General features: G+C 37.5%; 1 protein-coding gene across 7 annotated transcripts in view; it reads right to left on the bottom strand.

Moving 5' to 3' along the window:
• The window catches only part of senp6a (SUMO specific peptidase 6a), a 45,604-nt gene extending 30,451 nt beyond the window's left edge, over positions 1 to 15,153 (bottom strand). For 4 of the 7 annotated variants that reach the window (XM_088626680.1, XM_088626682.1, XM_088626683.1 and 1 more), the window contains exon 1: positions 14,273 to 15,153. In XM_088626680.1, coding sequence (XP_088482806.1) covers positions 14,273 to 14,303 — 31 coding nt within the window. In that variant the 5' untranslated portion in view covers positions 14,304 to 15,153. The remainder of the gene's footprint in view (positions 1 to 14,272) is intronic. The other 3 variants (XM_088626681.1, XM_088626684.1, XM_088626686.1) reach the window with 1 other exon arrangement.
• Between the last annotated feature and the right edge of the window lie 431 nt (positions 15,154 to 15,584).

Raw genomic sequence — 15,584 nt, 5'->3', positions numbered from 1 at the left:
CTATCCAACATAATATTGCTGCACCACATGGATATCTGTAATTAATATTGCTTTAAGACAACTGGCTGTTAACAGTAGATGTCTGTTATCATGTTATTTTTTTATTAAATAATCCATTTATTTTGTCACCCTAAGGCTCATTACACACTGTTAGGCTTTCACTTCAGTTCTGTAAGGTGATGACAGAAAATGTGCTGAACATAAATATAACCTTTTCTATTGCAATTGTATTTCTTTTTCAGTTTGAAATAAGACACCTAACAGATTCTAAAGTAGCAAAACAAGCAGATGCATCATTCACTTTTGTAAAATGACAATCACTTTAAGTATAAACCCCAAAACATTGATCAATACTACTGTGTATATAGGAAAAATGTAATTTTTACTCATCATTGATCTCTTCAGTAATTTTCATTTTTGATCATTTCTTGTGTATGTGCATGCTTATAGCAAAGGTATTGTGTTCTATGTGTACAATAATTAAAAGCCGACTCTAAAATCACAATTAATAAAGAAAATGATAATCTACTCTCCAGTCCATTTTTGCTGGTCCACTCATGTGAAGAGACCAAATAAAATGACACCACCATACAGAAACATAAAGGTCATGTTCAACTTTTAATATAATTATAGTTTGTAAGTGATGTGGAATACTAATGTGAAAATAAATTACACTTTTGTTTTAATTCAGGCTACATACAAAGGATCCCACATTGTGATGGTGTCCTACCTTCCATTTCTTTTTTCCTACACAGGTCATCGTTTTCTTGAACAGTCAAAATCAAAATTGAAAAAAGCACACTGAATCTTTAATTCTTCTCATGATACAACACATTCATGGAATGCAGTGAATGTGGAGGTGGAGGTTCTTGTTAGTTTTCTAATGTATGTCCTAATGTAATTCAAGGACATACCACAGAAAAGCTTAGAGCTTAACAAAGCTAAGGCCATATTTTACAAATCAAATGACATAAGCTGATGTAATACTATTGGCAAACAGATTACCTGGCACAAGAGAAACCAATAAAGAAGAAGTCAAAAGATTCAGAACTTTATTAGCAATGTGCTTTTTCATACATACACCATCTCCTTACCCCACCTACATTAAAAATCTCTTTGGAATTTGTTTTAAGGAAACATTTTACAAAATGAACAAGATCTAGATAGGTTTCTTAAGATGAGTATCCTTTAGTCACCACTTGTAGTAATACAGGCATAAATTATACTGATCACAGGTACTCACAATTCTAGGGAAAGCAATTATTATTAATAATAATTATTATTACAATTATTATTAATATCTTCCACTACATATTTATATCTATTCATGCAGCAATACTCCACAAAATTTAGGGAGGCAAGTAAAAGGATAAACCCAAATACTCACACAAGACATACACACTTTTGGTCAATAGCTAAGAAAATGCTATGAATATGGCCAAAAAGTTATTAATTTGTAGCAGATGAAAACATATCCAAATAATTTTTAGATTGTTCATATAAAAAAGGGGCATATTTTTCTAAAAAAATCAATATGAACAGCACTACCGTTATTTGAAACACAATCGGCAACATATCTAGCACGTAAGTAGAGCACTATAACAAAAAACTACATATTCTAGATCCAAGCAGGCACACAATGTGTTTTGCATGAAATTCTCACATATAACATTGTTATAACTTACTCAATCAGCATCACATCTGGTGTAAATGTATTTTGCCATGTTAATTTCCTTTCTTGCGCGAGACTGGGTACTTCAGCTAGTTTACTTACTTTAGTTTCTCATGTGCACATCTTGTGATTTCTGTGTTGCTCAACAATGCTATGTTATTATTTTCTTTGTTCATTTCATCTGATGCCCTGTGAACGAGCTTTCTGATAAGATTCACGCTCCCCAACAACTTCCCCCCATAGGCTACCACCCAAAAAACTTATTTGCCTTCTTCAACTACAAAAAGGCAGTACATTCTTGTTTTGTTAGTTTATGCTTTCCGTTTTGGGTAGTGGAATGATAGAGAAGGGCATGTTGCTTTTTTTAACATCAGATTTTTAACAGGGAAAAGCAGTTTCTTACATCTGAGCTTGTCCCAACAATGTCTGACACATTTCAGTTTGCATTTCTTTTACTTCATTAATCCAACTGTTGCCATACAGTTCTATATATAGTTCAGTTAGAAGTGTTGACATGAATCATGTATTCAAACCAGATTCTGATGGACTGTGTGCTCAGCAGGGCCCCTTAAAGAATACTGCATCTGTAGCTTTGTACAGCTGTACATCTGACTGCTAGTCAATGCCCGACGAATGTTTAACCAATCTGCCAAAAATATTGCTTTAGTTTGCCAGACATAAATTGTTCTCAAATCACATTGAAATAGCCTTTCCCTGAGATCCAGATTTTGGCAATTTACCAATATTTCTTGGAAGATCACAAAGCAATATACTTTAACCTGGTACTTGATCCTCATTTTCTGCATGAAGCCACATGATGGCACTTCAACACTAGTAGACAGGGAGTTGTTTTGATTTGCATTTTAATCCAACCATGAATTTCTTTTAATCATTGCTTAGTGAGTGGACCTCCCATTTAATATGATGTAATAAAGGGCTTCATTAGGAGTACTGTTACACTATTTTCATCCTAATTTGCATTTAGAATGTACAAATTACAAATTCAAGAATTGGGAACTAAATTAGCACGTCATGAGCACTCTAAAACGTTCTTTTTCTGAATAAATAGTCTTGAATCATCAGGAAGGAATTTATATCTTTTGTTCGTTTGACTGTTATAGACAGAATTACTTTTTTTATGGCAGCAGTTCAAGTTATCTTCTGGCTATGATACTATGCAGCAATGAAGGTGCTTGCAAAAGTATTCAGACTTTTTTCCGATAGCGTCCCATTTTGAGATATACATTTATTAATATTTTATTCAGAACCTGGGCGATCAAACTGAAGACTGTCCCATTTCAGCCAGTGAACACTGAAGCACTTTGTCACTGGCCTCACAGTGGCATCCCTCATCAGTTTCCACTTGACCCAGCTGCTGCCTAGTTGGGAGGGACGGGCTGATTTAGGCAGTGCCTGTGCGATACGACACCTTCCATTTCTAGATGATTGAGTACAGTGTGCTCACAGAGATAGATATTCAGAGACTTCACTATTTTTGTACCCTTTCATCTGTCCTTTTCAATTACTTTATCCCTGACTTGCTTTGAAAGCTCTTCAGCTTTCATGATTATCTTAGCTTGAAATTCACTACTTTACCAAGGAACCTCAGAGACTGGTGGTTTTATTCTGAAACCACGAGAACCATTTTTATTACACAGAGGCCACTCAACTAATTTTATGTTCAATTAATACTCTTTTGTGCACCTAAATTTATTTAGGTGTGTTACAGTAAAAGGTTTGAAACAATAGAAATGTTTCTATTTTTCTTTCTTATTATTTGTTTGCTTCTTTTTATTTCTTCATTTTTTCTTTGAATTTGTGGAATAGTGTGTGTAGATAATATTATGTGCTGCTTAAAGAGACGTGCAAGTTTAAAGGAACAAAATGTAAAACTGCAAGTTACACTCTATTGAGTAAAGATAAAAATTCCACATCAAAAGTTATTTAAATCTCACTGATACTGTAGTGCTAATCTGTCCTTCCCTGTTCCTGTTATGCACTCATATTGTGTTGTATTTTCTATAATCGGCTTTAATAAAGCCCTGAACTACTGTTATTTTGGTACCCGTTTTAGGTACATCTCCTTTTTTATTTTCTGAAAGTCCACTGCATTGGTCTGATCCCTCCGTTTAGCCATGTAAATTAAAACTGATAATTGTGATCTATACACAAAAACCAATAGGTAGATTATTCTCCAAAATTAATTGTTAAACCAAGGTTTTATTTGACCTGCGATGTCCCATTGAGTATAAGATGGAGGTGGGACAAGAAACAAACATGAACCTTTTGATTGAAGTGTGAATTGGATGACATCATAATTTATAAACGTCTGATTTTTTTATTGCTGTTTTAATAATTGGTTTGCCTGTATTTTATTTTTCCAATCATCAGTTTTTCTAAACAGTTGATAATATGAAGTATTTCTGACACTGCAATAAAACGTGAAATGTGACCGGGGTGGAACCAACCACCAGGTAAATTGGGGTGCAGGTAGGATATTACTCCAAGGCACCTGAAGCAAAAGCCAAAGAAAATGATGTGAAAGCATTTCTTTTCTAAAGTTAGGTGGTAAAGCAACCCTACTGGTTAGTGAGCCCATAAAAAAAACTAATTCACAGATCATGAAGCGGTGGCTCTGTGGCTAAGGATCTGTGCTCCACAGGTGCCGTAAAAATGGCTGACCCTGTGCTCTGACCTTAAGCTTATTTCTTTCTGTCTGTGTGCCTGTGTGTCTGATGGAGAGCAAGTCGGGGTATGCAAAAACACAAATTCCTAATGCAAAAAATTGTACATGGCCAATAAAGTGATCTTATGGGTGGGTAGCTGCGTCAGCATGCGTAGGCTGCAAAGGAACAAGTAATAGGTTTATTCCATGCTGAAAAAAAGAAGAAAGAGAACACAACGTTTCGGCCGTGGAGCCTTCTTCAGGTGTGTGAAGAATCTTATCTCTTAAGACTCTAAAACCACAAAACAGGAGCACACCATCCACCCTGCCAGCTCCGCACAACTCAACAACAAACAGTGATGTAAAACTGTGGTACTCGCCCAAAGGACATCATGTCTGTGAATGAAAGGAGGAGGTTTGACTGGGTTTTTGTAGCCCAGGACCCCACCCAGGTCCTCTTGAGAGAAGCAATGGTATCAGCTTTGATAACATGGCAGGTTAGCTAGAGCCACATTCCATCAAGCTTTTATGTAAAGACCTGCTTTCTTTTTGCAGTTTTAAATGGATTTACCTTCAGTTCTTAACTGTGCCCTGTTCTTCACGATACACTGTTGATTCTGACATGGGTTAATAGCACTAGCTTTCTCAATACCTTTATTTCTATTGAATTTTAGCAACATTATCTTTAACGCAAATAGCAGCAGGGTGCACATCTACGGACACCAAGTGTGCTGTGGATGCTTCTGCCTGGCATTCTGTATACATGTCCGAAACAAACAGGCATTTTGCTTTTGTACAGGTGTATTTGGAATAATTAAAATAACGGCCAGGACAAAGAGTGCTATAGCATATCAGCGCTAAAAGAAGCACAGCTAAATGTCTATATCCTAACACTGACTGCCTTATTAACTGCATCTTCACTTTATCTAGATGTAGAAAATTACATCAATGTAAATACCTGAATCAAATTCAAAGAACTTTATTGGTATGACTGATGGGTTACAGTGTGGCCAAAGCGGAAAAACTTAACACAACATTTACATTACAAAACATATTGTTGGACACTTACAACATGATTGTGAGACAGTGAGCCTATCTGTTCCTCAGGCTGTGACCAGAGATCACATTTTGGGCTGCCAGTTCTACTCTCCAGCAGGATTGGAAGCTGTCCTGACCCTGGCAGGTGTGGGAATTCTGGCGATTAGATTTGTTATTTTAGGGAAGAATGTTTGTCTAATCCTATTTTTTCCCCACAGTGCAGCAGAAAGCGCATGCCTGTCTCTGCTTCTCCCTGCTGGCAGTCAGAGCACAGCCTGTCATCTATGTGCAGGCAGATCTGCCTGTGTAGCCCGGTTTCTATGGCCAGGCTATGGTCACTGTGCTTGTTTCTCCTGATCTCTTTCGCCCTTGCTGTCTCTTACCTTGCTCAGATGCTCAGTTGGTGTGTACTGTCTTTGTAGGGTCTCATATCACTCCTGCTTGTGTTGTGTTTGTGTGTCTCTCCCAGTGGGTAAGGTAGTATTGTTTGGCTTGTGCTGCAGTTAGGTATTTGTTGTTTTAGCTGTGCTGCCTGAGGTAGGCTTGTGTTCATGAGCTTCAGAACCAGCTGGCTGAGGGGGATCTTCTGGGAGCCCAGTTCTTGGCTCAGCAGGGCATTTTGGTGGTATGAATTATGGTCATTGTTTTCTAAATGTTACCAATATTTTATTGCTTTTTTCTGTATATTGATTAGCAGTGGGTATTGGCCTACTTAGTCCTGTACAAGTCGTTTGGTGTTTTTCTTTGCATATGGAAAATATTATTACAGAGCACAGGGTGTTCTGTAAAAACACTGAGTGCCCTGGATGTTTGTCTCATTAAGTGTAATCCTGGTCTGCGATTGGACCCCACAGTTTACAGCCATATAGTGCATATTGGGTTCCACTTTTATCTCTTAAAATCTCTCCTATAGGTAGCTTCATCCGATTTAGCATTTTCCATTTTGCATTGTTGTGTATGACACAGGTATACAGTAGAGTTTATTGTTAAGATACAGGCCATTCTTTGAAGTATTTTAGTCAGGCCCACATTGGAGCTCCACAGCTGTCCCTTACCTTACCCAGTCAACTGAGGCAGCCAAGATGGCCAGGGTCCAGATGACCAGAGTCCAGATGACCAAGCAATCTTAGTAATATTTAACAATGATCACAACATTCCTGGCAGGCCACTAAACTACTCTTTCTGAGGATGGTATAATAGAGTGGAGGATGTACACGTACAGAGAAAATGTGAGCCCCAGTGCAGCAGGAATTAAACAGATTAAGCAGGATCAATCAGACATGTGGAACAGAAGAAAAAAACGCCACTGTAAGTAGGTTCCTCCTTAGCAGGTCAGGTACAGAACTCATCCAGGTCATTTCAGCAATGACGAGACTGATGTTAGGATTTATGCAAGGGTTTTTTGCCACAGTAATGGTAGAAATATATATGTCCTGTTTGTGGTTTCCACCAGACTACAACACATCTTTCACCTGTATTGTCACATACTATTTATAACACGAAAGATGTTCCCATTTGTCTAACATCCATTTAGGAAGTGATGAAGTCCTGAAAAAGAACTTTTATAAGAAACAAGTTCCCCTTTTTCCTCCAAAGTATATGTGGCTTGTTTGAACATTTGAGTGCCGTTTGTCTTTGTTCTGTAAAAGGGACAGACCCAGACACTCACAGCTTTTGTTAAATAACTCTAAATAAAAGTATTTACAATAATTAAACACACATGACATGCATGCAACATTCAACACTTAGACATTAAATGTCCTCTTCCAGCTGTTTGTTCAGTCAGTAATTTCCTTTACTGAATCTACAGTGATTCCTCTATAGTGTTTTCTAAGATTCTTATTTTAGTACAACTTGTAAAGCACAAAATTAGTTTGGTAACTAAACAATCATCTATAGAATTGATATGGTTATGGCATGCTGCTAATTATGTTGCCCAAATTTGAGCATTCACCCCTTATTTGCACACCTCCTTAAATGCCTACTGTCTATGAGGTTTTTATTAGACACTTATTCAAACATCTTCTAAAATGCTAAATTATATCTTTATTCCACATTACATGCTTCTTGAGTTCACTGCTGTTGCTTGTTCAAAATACTCTTAACAAGCTAATTAATGAAACCCTTCCTTTGGTAAAATCATATTGACCACCCATCCTGCTGTCATACTTACAACCCTGGAGAGTAGTTCTGAGTTTTGTTCATAAAGCCTTACATGTAAAAAATTAAGACACATTCGTCTAACTTCTTGTTCATTTTTGTCACCATTTTTATAGATTGGCTGCACATTGTGAAGATCTCATTTCCTTAAATACAATTAGTAGAATACCATCATGCCCTGGGGATTTATCCTAAGAGCTTCTCCGCCTTTAACCATCTGCCTCTTCTATGCTAATATTATTTAATATAGAGTTTTGCCTTTCTTCAGCCTGTCCCTAATGCATTATGATTTCCCTTTTACAGTTTAAAACCTTCCTGTGTGAGGTCTGTGACACTTAATTATTTGCTGTTATTTTGCAGGTGCAATGCTGAATTCTACTGCAAAATTCTTTTTTAGTCTGTGCTTGCAGCTAATTACAATATAGAGCAGCATTTCTCATCCAGTGTGCCCTCATAAAAAAGTGTGACATGGAATTTAACACATATGAGAAAAATAAAGGAATACATTATTAATGTGCATGTATTTTATTAGTTCTGTGCTATATGTTATATTGCACATTGATACACATGAGACAGGGGTCTCACTTTAAGACTGTTCAGGTGTGGTACATTATGTTTTTTCAAGTCTGATGGACATAAACACAAGAGGAGTTCTGAGAGTGACTGAGTAACATGTTTCACTGTGTTCCAAATGATGATGATGACGATTATTATTATTGTGCCTGGATTGGTGGGTGATGTGTTCATATGTGTGGGGATGGGGTGGGGTGGCACAATCTTTATATTGAAGTCAGTTTGCCCTATGTGACTGAAAAGGATAAGAAGCACTGCTACAATGTAATTCTTATATTACCGGGGTGACCAGCTGGTATCTACAGCTTTTTATTCAAACACGTGTGTTATCCATAAGTGTAAGGATATTATTATTGTTGTCATTATTATATCATAGAGCAGGCGCCACTGTTTGATCATGGTGCAGGCAGGATTCAGAAAGAACACCACCAATTTAGTTCTGCTTCGAAGGTTACCTTTGTAAAGATCAGTCTTTCCTTCTGCAACACATTCAAAGTCATGTGTCAAAGTATCCTGACATGACAAATAATTAGGTCTTCACCTGCACTTACAGTCTTGTCTATTTTTTTTTAAAATAAAGCTATATGGACAGATGAGTCCAGGATACACCAAAGTGATGGCAAAGTTAAAGATTGGAAAAACAAAGAAACTGAAGATATTCAATTTTTATTGGACAGCACTTTACCATGTAGCATGATAATGACACAAAATATACAGTTCACCACAGGGCTCAGATGAGCCCAGAGAAGAGCCCCCTCAGCCAGCTGGCCCTGAAGCTCAGTGCCCTGAGCCACACATATATCAGCCAGCACCAGGACAACACTGCGAAAATACCACCAATGAGAATCAGCCAAATGACAAGCCATATCCCATCACCCCACACACTGGGACACAAATAAACCAGAATGCTACCAGGTCAAGTATCTCACCAGAGTGAGGGACAGCAGGGAGAAACAAACTCTGATGAAGTACAGGACAGATGACCACAGCCTGGACATAGAAACTCTGAGACACGGGATTATCTTAGATCTGGCTGCCCAAAGAGGACAAACTGAGCTCTCAGGGCCAGCAGGGAGACACAGCAACAGAGCTGTACTTCCTGCTGTTCTACAAGAAACACTCCAGGATTAGGCAAACATTCGTTCCTAATAATAATGAATCTTAATCCTAGAATTCCTACTACTGCAAGACTCAGAACAGCTTCCAGTCTCACTGGGGGAGGGTGGAAGAAGATCTCCTGTCGCAGTACGAGAAACACAAGAGTAAACCTCCCAGATGATGTTGGAATAGTCTCATTATAACATTCTAATTATAATGTGTTTTTACAGCAAATGTTTTTGATAAATGTTAATGCTTTGGGAACACTGTAATTCTTGAGTCATGCCAATAAAGCTCTGAATTCAAATTTCAACTATAAGCACTAAAATGCATCTAGGAATACATCAGGAGAAAAAAGGGGCAAACAATTTAGATTGACCAAATCAAGCTCCACATTTAAATCCAACTGAGAATGCATTTTAGGCCTGCATGCTTAAGAAAGCAATAGTCAGAACGCCCCAAGAACTGCCAAGAACTCAAAGGGGCCGTGGCCAAGCCTCACAAGTGTTTACACAGAGTTTGCAGAGCTCCATGGGTCAATCATAATACCTCTTTATTTTTACCTCAAAGGCACATATAACCAAATATAGACTTTTCCACTTGAAGGTTACCCAAGTGAAAGGGTCCCAATACTTATGATCAACCGATTTTATTTAAATATGAACTAACTGTGTTTGAAATGACCAAGAAAAATTAAGTTTATATTACAATTATCATTCACACCACAATTATTCTATGGTCATATAAACAGAATGGTGCTGTATGGACTGAGGCGACAAGCTAAACAAATGTTTGATCACTATTTACAACTGGTTATAGTGTTTTTAGTTAAAAAATAAATATGCTTTGTACTTTTTTCAGGTCACCCAAGGTGATGAGGAGAAATATTTAAGTATTTTTGTTTCCTAGACACCTTTTTTCCTTCGTAGAAACTAATGCACATGTAGCCAGAAGTACATTTTACATTTTTAATACAACACATAGTTACTCCCTAGCTCTCTCTGTCCCTGGGTACCGCTTGGTGTATATGCTAACAAAACACCTTTCACAGTAAGACGAGAAATCAAGAAATTAATTCATCTTTCTTCTTCCACTCATTAGACTTATTTTTAAATGTACTGACACCCGGAGAAAACCCTTGTGAACAAGGGGAGACCACACAAACTCCATGCAGATAGGACCAAGGAACTGAACCCAAGGCCCCCAGCACTGCAACACAGACACGCTGACCACTGTGCCACCTTAATCTACAATCTACAAAAATAAGAATATCCTTCAGCACTCATGGACCAGTGTTCCCTTCAATTACACAGCATTTGCTTAATTGATCATTTGCTGCGTGACCCTTAAGTATAACATTAACTGCGCTCTCTGGCACCAGGGCTGTAGACCCTAACCTAGCCTAATTCTGTCTGGAGAAATGGTCACAAAATCCCTCAATCCTGTAGTGCCAGACTCGCACAGATTCACAGGAGTTTGAACAGAAGTGACCCTTGGATTTTCTGGATATACATTTGGGACGAATATCTGTACAATGCCACTAAGATTAGGCTACTGTTGGCTTTTTATTTTTCAGTAGTACAAATGAACCAATCCATAAACTATTTTGTTGTATTATGCTTTCTGTTTGTTTGTTGAACGTGAAATTCATGAGCACTCACTTCTCTGTGTAAGGTAACAGTGTGGTCCACCTGCACACTCACTGCTCTCTGTCACCTCTGGGGCTGGCTCAAACACAGGTGCTTGAATCACTCATCTTAAAACACTGTCTTGTTCATCTGACACTGTTGCTTTAAAGAACTTCTTAGACTCAAACTACAAAATGTTTACATTTTGCATTATATCCCCTTTAAAAAGCAGCACAATGTTCTCTTTCTCTCTTTTTCTTAGCTAATTTTAATCAGTCACTAAATCTTTGCATTTAACATAACGACACATTATGCACATAGTTGCAATTGTTTGTTAAAAATATTTTGGACATTTATGTTAAAATAACAGTAAAATAATCTCACTGGTAACGTTGATGAAAGATTACTTTTGCCTTATAAATGAATTGTTTATACTAGAGAAGAAAAAGTATTCTTAAACCATTTCTATCACTTTTCCTGAGCTGACAAATGCATTTTAATACTTTGGCATGAACCCATAGCAAAAAAAGAGGTCAAAGGTGCAATGCCACATCTCACTTGAAGAGCAGCAACAGATCTTGAATTTAGTATTGTTGAAAGGTTTCTGGTTTGGAGGAATATCACATTATGGTAAATAAAAAAAATACATTGATAACCCATGCTATGTGGTTCTGTGTGCAGTTTGTCAGTCAGGGATTTCATTGCTGCAAAGAAATATTCAAACCTGCCATAATCCTCACATTACAGGTAATCGTCAGGTCAGTTCAGGTCATATCAATTCAAATTTTCACAATATGCAAAACCGCGATGCAAGTACGGAGACCCATGTTACTAGCTAAGGGTACCACCAATACTGAGATACCACAACGAAGTAAGCTACAGGCTAATTTGCTTTTAAGCATGCCCTTCTCTGCCCAATCTATTATTTTATAAACAGAATATTGCGACTTTTTAAATATATTTAATTGCTGGATTTATGTATTATAGCTGGTTATCCACCATTCACTTGACCAGCTGTGCATCGTGTCCTGAGCAAGCTATTTGTGGAATTCGAATGTAGAAAGTCACGCACTAAATTATTCACCTCCTACAAAGCACTTCAGCTTTTATGAAAAATGGAGCAAATACTGCAGTAGTCAACCTACAAAGCTCACACCACCTTGGAAAAAAAATGAATTTGGGGACAGGAGTTGTCAGCTTATCTCAAACAGCTAATACTCACCAAATGTGCAACCAAAACAAAGAGTTGCCTATTTCATACGAATGATTCAGTTCCCAAGCTGACTTCCATTCTCCTCATCTTCACTATCCCTGTGTTTCACCAGCACTCCAGTCCCTCTTACCCAGTTTCTCCTTTATACTGCCACTTTCTCTTTGCCCATGGGACTGCCAATCACTGCCCTCCCTCTTTACAGCTCTCAATAACTTGGAACTTGTGGTTCTATTCCTGCTTAACAAGTGTGTCACATGCTTTGGCTTTCATTATATATATTTTAGTGTACTAGACTTTTGACTGTTAAATAGATTGTTCTATTGTTTCGCTACTGTCTTCGTGACTTTCTTAGCCATCTGCAATAATTTTGTACTTAAAGTATGTACTATTTTTAGACTATTTTGTATAGCTTGTATTATTATAAGCAGCTTTGGGTAAAGGCATCAGCCAAATACATTATTAATATAACAATGAGATATATATATATCTAAAAGGAGAGTTCCATGTTGCATGCAGTCCAAACAAACAAAAGTAGGTTCTCTTTCACCACAGTGGCAAAACTTACACATTAATACAACAGACCTGACATATCTAGACCATGTATCAATCATTCTGGCTCAACAGAGGAGACAGTCTTGAGATTAATTTGAATAGAAGATTAAAACTGGAGGCCTTGTCCCCCTTTCGCTTAATATCTTAACATACTCAACTGTACATTAGTGCAGACATAAAATGCATGAATCTTTCATGTTCTTTAAATGTGACCTACCACCACAACAATGCTGTCTTTCGTCACGGTATTAAGTGACATTTAAGTAAAACAAAAGGCATAAAACAATAAAACAGGACAAGGGAATACTAACATTTATAACTCATGTTTAAAATAGACGTACGGGAAATGATCCTTACAGAAATGACTGGACATAAATTTTAGACGTGGTTTAGAAAACGCTTAAAAATAAAAGTATTCAAGGGAATCAGTTGCCAAAAGACTTCACTACTTGTTTCTTTGTATTCTTACTCTAGGAATGCAGTCTTCCGTCAGAACATGACTCGTGTTTCAAACTTAATAAACCTGCTGCACGCTTTTGCTTATACTCTCCAGATTAGGGTACAGCAAAATAAATATTCAAGTACTTTCTTCACTGGTACTCCTACAGCATTTCCTTTGGCCATTATCAACTTGGATCCTACTGTACGACAGCTTATGTCTCAGACACTGCATCAACATCATCAATATATCGACAGTCAAAACACTGCATCCCAACAACCCTTCAGCACAGCAACTTTTTCGATGATGAAAATCCTATAAACGGAAAATTGCGTTTCACTGACTCTTCAGTTTTTAAATATGGAGCTTGTTTCAACTTCCATGTTTCTCATAGCCACATTTATAACCGTACACAACGCTTGCATTTTCGGAATCAATACATTATATTCCATATATTTCTTTTAAACACGGTTGCTTTAGTCCTTGCTCTGCTGCTGAAGAGTTTGTGCTAATATTTCTCATGCAATTAAAGGAAAATATTTTTTTAAACAGCATTGGGTAACGCATCAGCTTTATTATTTCAATATGAAACCTTTACACAGTGCTTCATTTTACAAATTAACAACAGGTTTGGGGCATTTAGGCTCGGACTGTAAATAAATTAATTTTGGCCATTACAAATAAGCTGCAATAGAAATGCTGCAGAAGCACGCAAGGCAGATGAGACGGATACTCATTTAATATATACTCAGCCTTAAACGTAATGTAAACGTTTTAAAACGGTGCACCGTAATTTAACTTTATTTGTACACAAATTCTGAAGTTCTAAGGTGGTTGATAATACCGGTACGGATTAAGAAATATTAGTTGTATAGGTAGAAAAATAAGCGAAAACTACAAAATGTGCCTGCATGAATTCACGCAGTTTTTCAAAGCCAAATAAAACGGTACACACCTCAGACTAAACCAATACGGTATTTGCGAACGGTTCTCCGCATTTTCTAAAAACGTCCGTCACAGTCAGATTTGTACATTTCTTTTTTATAGACAAATAATCGACCGCTGTCTAGGCCGTATGCTCTGTTTACCAATCGTTTTGCAAGAAATGAAACAAACTATCGCATGGAAGCATACCTACTTGTAGCCCTTAGCCTTTAAAAGCATATACAATATTTTGAAAAATCAAACTCCACACAACGCCACGCAACGATTAAATATGTCGCCAGAGGCCTACCTTCAATAAACAGACTTCGTTTGTGGGCCATGTTTATTCCATGGTGTTGTGGTCGAGTGCAGTCTGCTCCTCGGCTTTTCTCGTCTTGGCGTTTACCACTTGCTGAAGCAGCTTTGCTGATTCTAGTCCCTTCTACCAACCAAGAAGTAAATATTTTCTTTTGGATATATTATACCTTGTTCTCACCTTAACTGCTACTAGATTTTTTTTTTAAACCAAGATAACTCACGGGATTTCCCGACGCTTACTCTTACAAATATCGTTTATTTACTTGGTCCGGCTGGTTCTGACTATCTCCTCTGTGCAATTGTGGGGGGTGATAAATAAACCGACTTTGTTGCCTGGTTCTAATCTGTACAGTATCCAAAAAACAAATGAAATCAAATTCAGTGCTACTAAACTTTTCTCAGCGCAGCTTTCGAAAAACTATCACTCCCGTCGACTGCACCACTTTTCCGGGCGTCTCCCACCTCCAGCCAACCCTCCTCAGCAAGGATTAGTGTCTCAAATCAAGCCCCCGGATGCAGTTAGCATAGGCCGCACTTTGTGTTATCGCTGTTGTTACAGCTAATACTAAAGTCCTTTAAAATCTGTAAAATAATTCAGGTTTCTCTATCATTTATAAACTCGGAAATCGTTTGGTAAGCTTTCGGATTCTAAATGCATTGCTTATCAAAGATGCACACTCGAAATTAGACCGTAGTGTTGTTTAGGTATGTAAAATGCAGAATCTCTCAAACAAAATTGGTAATGTTCTCAAATGTAAAATCTGTATGTCCTGTAATTCATCCATTACTATATACAGTAAAACCAGTATAACACAAAACTGTCTCAACCTAAGTCTTTTTGGGGGGGAGGTTGTCTGAAACGTTAGCTGCTTAGGGTAGCCAGCAGGGTTGTTTTTGTCCCGCCCCAAAAAGATTAACTGGAAATCAAACACAGCACCCTCCGACATATCGTAAATTAATAAAATGTCATGAAACATTAATACTCTCACCTATAAGACACTCCAGACCTGTGCTTCTCGGTTTTTTCTTGCTGGGATTAATATCCCCACATTGAAAATTATAAATACACTGAAAATCTGTTTAGATTTGTAAGAAATGGAAAGCAAAATGCGTTTCACAGATCCATCCATTTGTACATCAACAGATCAAAACGGATTACTATGTAAAAATGTCCCCTACTATTTTGGAGAAAACGTTTCTGGACATTACCTGACTTGTCTCTGAGGACACTCGGGTCTCTTGGACTCTAGATTCATAGCAACTTTTAGAATATATGCTACCATCTACATAAATTACTGGTTCTC

Source organism: Lepisosteus platostomus, chromosome 3, assembly GCF_059453375.1.
Source record: "Lepisosteus platostomus isolate fLepPlt1 chromosome 3, fLepPlt1.hap1, whole genome shotgun sequence".
NCBI classification, from domain to species: Eukaryota; Metazoa; Chordata; class Actinopteri; order Semionotiformes; family Lepisosteidae; genus Lepisosteus; species Lepisosteus platostomus.
This window is presented reverse-complemented; position numbering and strand designations above follow the sequence as displayed.